Genomic DNA, 6690 nt, shown 5'->3' with positions numbered 1-6690 from the left:
TACACATATGTATATGTATATATATATATATATAATAGGCTCTTTTGTTTTTTTCTCTCTTTCCCTTTACCAATGTTTACAGCAATATTCTACACTCCATTCCTTCATTATCTCCTCCTTCCCCCTCCCTATTTCTCTAAACCATATAATCTTTCTTATACTCCCACTGTTCTTCAGGAACTGCTATCTCAAATGCTATCAGTGACCACCTAAGCTAGATCTAATTGTTGGGTTTTTTTTTTTAAGTCTTTATCTTACTTGAAGTAACCTGAGCACTTCACCTTTGAATGCTCCTTTTTCTTCCTTAACACTCTTTTCTTGCAGCTTCTCTGACACAACAACATTTTGTTTTTCCTTCTGATTCTCTGACAGCTCCTTCTCTTCTCCGTTGCTGCCTCCTTACGTTTCTTTTGCACTTCAAAAACGGATACTCTCCAAGGTTCTTTCATCAGACTTTCTTAATATTGTCAGTCTTGTAGTAGAGTTTGACTAAGTCTTCCTGACTCTTTAGTACCTAGTTTTCTCTTTAGACCCAATGTCTTTACTGAGTCCCAATCTAGTCCAGCTAGACATCTTCACTGGGTTATTCCCTGGTGACCTCATTCATGCTCATGGTTTCATCTTTCACATTTTAATTAATGACTCCCAAGTTCATGTCTGCAGATGTGACTTCTTTCCTGAACTCCATTTCCACATTTCCAATTGTTCACAGAATAGGCCTACTTGAATACTTCATCTGAAGCTCAAATTTAGTACATCTAAAAGTGAATTCATATTCAAACCAGTTCTTCCTCTTGGTTTCCTCAATTCTATTAATGGCACTATCATTTCCCTAAACCTAAATTAAAAACCTAAATATTGTTTTTAGTTCCTTCTACATACAATTATATGCTAGGCTCCATTTGCCTATCTGATCAAAAGGGTTTCCCAATTATGGGGCCAAGGCATGTTCTACAGATTACAGGATCACAGATTTAGAGTTAGTAAGTATCTTAAATGTTTTTATATGTCAGTACAATTTTTAATAACCATTTCTTGACTCTTTTTGATCTGTGTTTTCTCCCTCCTTCCCACTCTTCTCCCCTCCTCAAGACAACAGGTAATATGATATAGGTTGTGTACATGTTTCATACAATACATATTTCCATGTTCATCATGTTGAGAAAGAAGACACATGGCTTATGCTAGAGGAAGATTCATGGAGGAAATAAAATGAAGAATAGTATCCTTCAATCTGCATTCAGACTCCATCACTTCCGGCAAGTGTCTTAAAAGTGATCTAATCTCATCTCCATCCTCTTAATTTTATGGTTGAGGAAACAGATCTAGAGAGGTAAAATGACTTTTCCAAGGCAGGAAATGGCAGAGCCTAGATCTGAACTTGAAACCAAATCTAGGCTCCAAATCCAGTGTTCCTTTCATTTATAATTTACTCCCTGTCTGGGAATATTGGGTATGAGGACTGGAGGAACATGAGATCTATTGGTCTAACCTCTCATAATAATGAGCCTTTGGGGTAAGAGTTGGTCTAAAAGCCGATGAAACTCAACCATTCTTCTTATTATCAGTGCAGAATAATCCCATAGGGACTTTTGGCTTCTCATCTATAAAATGATGGTTTTGGACAGATGGTCCGTAAACTCTCTTTGAGATTTCTATAGCTCATGATCCTGAAATATTTAACTAGTGTATATTATGTTTCTAGAACTGAGGAAACTAAAGGTATAGTTGGCCACTTAACCACCTCTTTTGACATCAGATGGGGGTACTAATAACCTCCAGAAATCTCCAGCCCATTGGACGTTCCACCCACAGTAAGTTGATAAGTTTCCTAGGCAGAACTGTTCATGGCCCCAGCTAATATTCTTTGTAGTGGGGTTTTTAGATACTCAGCAACAGAATCCATAGAAAACCACACTGTTTTAAGCAACAGAGTTTTTCTTTTATTTAGGTGATCACATTCATGTTTCAAATCTTTACACTGGTTGAAATCCAGTTTCCAAGCTAGTTTAAAAAAAAAAAGGCACCCAGGTTCATATAACCCTGCCTACCTTCTGAAAGGTACACCTTGGCAGTAAAAACATATTGTACAACAAGCAAAGTATTTCAAATGTATTGAAGAGCACACATGATAGCCAGAACATCATCCCCCACCTGCCCCAGCCATTTTGATAGTATCGCTATTGGTCATATGGTTGTCGTTAAACCATGTAATATATTGCCTTTACAAAACAGAACTTCTATAATTTAAAAGTTTAGGGAACAGTAGTGTCATTTAAAAAACTCACTTGTTTTACTTACTCCCCCTATAGGAATACTGCAGTTATTTTCATAACTTAGTATCATACTTAAAGTACCATGGAATACCTGGCATTATAAAAATACTTTTTATATGAATAGGACTTCAGAACTAAAACAAGAAATACTATAAAAATATTTGTAATAACAATGGTATCAATCTCTAGACAAAATATTTTCTTCCTCTTAAAAGATGAATATTTTTTTTTTATGAAACATCCCTCCCCCGAGAGGATGAGACAGACTAGATTGTCTACTTAAGGTAGACTCAAAGATATTTTAGTACACAACTGTCAATCTAGTCTTTCCATTTTCACAGAATTGTTCACTACATTTCTGATAATGTAGATGATTAATTCTCCTAAAAGATTTGACTTAAGTCTCTATGTGTTATTAATTTCATCGGTAGCCATAAAAAAATCAGTCTAGGGAATAAATGGTGGGACGAGCAGTGGTATCAAACTGACAAGTGAAGGCTACTGGTTCGTCATGAATAGTTATATTTTAATTGAAAATCTTTTAACTTGGGAAACCTGTGATTGCATTTTGTCCACTGTCTGAAATCAACTCATTCATTTCATTCTGTTTGTTTTCTTTTATGGCATGATTAGGGTGATTCCTTTGAACCTGTGCTCTTCTGGATCTTCTGAAGCACAGTTTCATCAGCAAGTAACATAATTCAGCCACATTTAACAGCATGCAAATCACAGATGCAGCAATCATGAAAATGGTAAAAACAGATTTTTCAGTGGGTCTTGAAATAAAGCAGTCCACAATATTGGGACAAGGATCAATACTGCATTTCACCACCCAGGGCAGGTTATAGCCATTGTAAAGAAAGTAAAACACATACATAAAGGAGGCTTCAAAAATAATCCTAAAGAAAATACTGCTAGTGTAAGTCCACCACAAAGACCCCTCAATTCGTACCCTTTGTTTTTTAATTTCTTCTAGGTCTTTGAATTCAATCCCTTTCTCTCCTCTCCTAAACTGCCTTTCCTTCTCATGTCTATTGTAAGTTACATGCATGGCTACCAGAAGTGCTGGAGTGGAGACAAAGATTAATTGAAGAGCCCAAAGTCTGATATGAGAAATAGGGAAGAAGTGGTCATAGCACACGTTTTTGCATCCTGGCTGCAGCGTGTTACAGACAAAATCTTCTTGCTCATCTCCCCATACTTCTTGAGCAGCTACGACAAGGATCATGACTCGAAAAATGAAGAGGACGGTAATCCAAACCTTCCCTATGCTGGTGGAGTGTTTATTTACACCTCCAATGAAAGCATGAAGTGTACTCCAGTCCATCTTGTTGGTGACTTATTCCTATAAGGAAAAAAAAAAGGACAAGGGTTACTCAAAATGTACGCAGTTATTTTGGGAGAAGAATTGATAGAGAGGAATGATTTTAAGGGAAGCATCAATTGAGAGAGGCCACGAACTTAAGACTTTAGCAACTTAATTTTTACCTCAAGCACATGACTGTCTATTAGGTGGCAAAGTGCATAGAGTGCTGGGCCTGGAGTCAAGAAGACCTGAGTTCAAATCTAGTCTCAAAATTCTTACTAGCTGTGTGATCCTGGGCAAGTTATTTAACCTTTGCTTCAGTTTCCTCAACTGTAAAGTAGGAATTATAATAGCATCTACCTTGAAGTATTGTGAAGATCAAATGAGATATTTATAAAAGACACTTAACATCATTATGTTGTTAATATGTTGGCACATAGTGGATACTACATAAATACTTATTCCCTTCCTAGTAGCTCTTTATTACAGGAACTTCATGGTATGTCCTATAGGAAATTCATTATCCAATAATAAAACTGGTAGCAACTATTCCTGTTTAGACATCTACATCCACATAAAAGCAAGCCTGAATGCATTTGAGTGATTTCTTGGCATTAATCCAGAAACATAAGCAAACAAATGAATTCCTTTCACTTTTTAATTCACTGTATAAATATGAATTATGTAATCAGTTTGGTTTTACCAAAAGGATTAAAGTGTAATGATTTTTTAAAATCACTAAGAGTTTATAAAAAGTCATTCTTCAAAGTTATAGTGAATCTTTGTATTTAATAAATTAGAACAAGCTAGAAATCAAAAGCCTGTGATTATGCATTATGTATTTATATTTACCAAAAGCTTGTGACCACTCATTTACCTCATAAATTTGCTGTGGTATTTGGAAAGCAATTTTAGAGGCTACTAATAGCACCTCTGAAAAGGAGAACTATATGCTTTTCTAAAAATGCCTTTTTTGTTGGTCTTAACTGAGAACGTCATTCTGATGAGTGTTCTTTCCCTTGTAGATGCTCCTGATCTATGCAATGTGAATGACACGAGGAACCAAAGAAGAATGAGCTGCTTATGTTAGAGCTTGTGTCACCATTTTATTAGCCTTCTAAAGATATTCTTCCTTATGCCTGAAGAAACCTGTTTCAACATATAATCCAGTAGCCTCATCTGAAAGTTCATGAAACATTCCATGGCTATAACACCCCTTCCTTTATTTATATATTTATGTATGTATGTATGTATGTATGTATGTATGTATGTATGTATGTATGTATTTATTAACCCTTACTTTCCGTCTTAGAATCAATACAGTATATTGGTTCTAAGGCAGAAGAACAGTAAAGGCTAGGCAATGGGGGTTATATGACTTGCCCAGGGTCACACAGCTAGGCAGTGTATGAGGCCAGATTTGAACCTACCACCTCTTGTCTCTAGGCCTGGCTCTCAACCCACTGAGCCACCCAGCTGCCCCCAACCCCTACCTTTACTTATTTATTTATTTGTTTTTTAAACCCTTAACTTCTGTGTATTCCTACCTTTATTTAAAAAGAAAAAAATCAATAAAAATCTATTTCCTGTCCATCACACCCCTATCTCATTGTTAAAAAAGAAAAACAAGTTTTCTTCAATGGCTGTATGCAAAAATACATGTCTAATTCTGCATTTTTAATACATGCCTCCTCTTTCTCTGCCATGGTCAACATATTTCATACTGTGAGTTCTCTGGAAACATGAATGGTTATTGTATTAATCATATTTCTTTTGACTTTCAAAAGTTTCCTTATAACAACCCTTCTTGTACATGAATACGATAAGTAAGGCACCTTTTGGCCTTCTCTTTTGAATGAATGAAAAGCCTTTTTTTATTAAGCTCTTACTATGTGTCAAGCATCGTGTTAAGGTCTAGGGATACAAATATAAAGAGAGAGAAAACCTGTCTTCAAGGAGCTTATAAGGGAAGACCACATATGGTCTTTTTAATGCATAACACAAGATATATACTATTGTAAAGGAAACCAATCATATTGATATACAGCCATCAAAATATTTTTAAAACATATGGGAATAGTGGCAAAGTAAAAAAAAGTTTTGGGGAGAAGAGTTTTAGTGATAGTGAGTTGATGATACATATGATGTTCCCTTTCCAAATCAAATGTTACATAATTTGATTACTGTTTTTACCATTTATATGTTTAGCCAATTACTTGGGTACCTTTTCCAAACTCTCAGGGTTATAAATTATTCTCTTAGTCTCATCTCTGACTGAAACACTAATATTTCTTCAGACATTCTCAGTTCCCTTGCCACTATGTAGCCCCTAATCTCTGAGAATCACTTGGTGCTAACCTGCACATTCAGCAGGAGCAAAGCCCTTTGCCCATAGCCCTGAGCCATTCAACTTCTTGTAAAACAATGTTGGCTACCATTTCAGTTGTTGTTCTTGGGCACTCCTCCCTTCTGTCTTTATAAAAAATCATGCTCCTAGGTCCTGGGATTTGGGGTCAGGTACTAGAAACACCCCGATCCCCTACATGTCTCAAGACCAGTTATTTATAATTCTCATGCCTTTGATCCAAGGTATAGGAATGCTAGAACTCATATTCTACTGGTAGAAAAAATTAGGAACTTCAATGCCATACATTCCAAGAGCTTCTCCATGGTCCCCCCCTCCAATCTCCATTCTTGCCCTTTTGACAAAATCTATAGAAAGAAATTGGGACAGCTAGGTAGCTCGATAGATAGAGTTCTGGGCCTGGAGTCAGGACAGCCTGAATTCAAATCCATCCTCAGAAATTTATTAGCTGTATGACCCTAGGCAAGTCTCTTAACTGCTAGCTTTAGTTTCCTCATCTGTAAAATGAGCAAGAGAAGGAAATGGCAAACCACTCTGGTATCTTTGCCAAAAAAACCCAAATGGGGTCACGACAAGTTGGACATGATTGAAAAAAATGATTCAACAACAAAAATGACAACAGAAGGAAATGATGGAAAAATTCCTCCCTCCACTGTATTTACTCTATTGAACTAGTCTTCTAGATGCTCTGAAGGATACAAAAAAGGGCCAGAGGATTTGAAATCTGGAAGGGACCTTAGAAG

At 36.3% G+C, this 6690-nt stretch overlaps 1 protein-coding gene across 1 annotated transcript; it reads right to left on the bottom strand.

Annotated features, from left to right (window-relative positions):
• Nucleotides 1-2514: 2514 nt before the first annotated feature.
• Nucleotides 2515-3603, bottom strand: GJB6 (gap junction protein beta 6). Its single transcript, XM_044666140.1, has one exon. The coding sequence runs from the start codon at nucleotides 3601-3603 to the stop codon at nucleotides 2818-2820; it is 786 nt and encodes a 261-aa protein (XP_044522075.1). The 3' UTR covers nucleotides 2515-2817.
• Between the last annotated feature and the right edge of the window lie 3087 nt (nucleotides 3604-6690).

This window comes from Gracilinanus agilis, chromosome 3 (genome assembly GCF_016433145.1).
Source record: "Gracilinanus agilis isolate LMUSP501 chromosome 3, AgileGrace, whole genome shotgun sequence".
NCBI lineage: Eukaryota > Metazoa > Chordata > Mammalia > Didelphimorphia > Didelphidae > Gracilinanus > Gracilinanus agilis.
Note: the sequence above shows the minus strand (reverse complement) of the source record. Positions and strands in the feature narration are given on the sequence as shown.

Excerpts from the sequence above, each read along its gene's own strand:
- GJB6 (XM_044666140.1), bottom strand. The coding sequence starts at position 3,603 with ATGGACTGGAGTACACTTCATGCTTTCATTGGAGGTGTAAATAAACAC.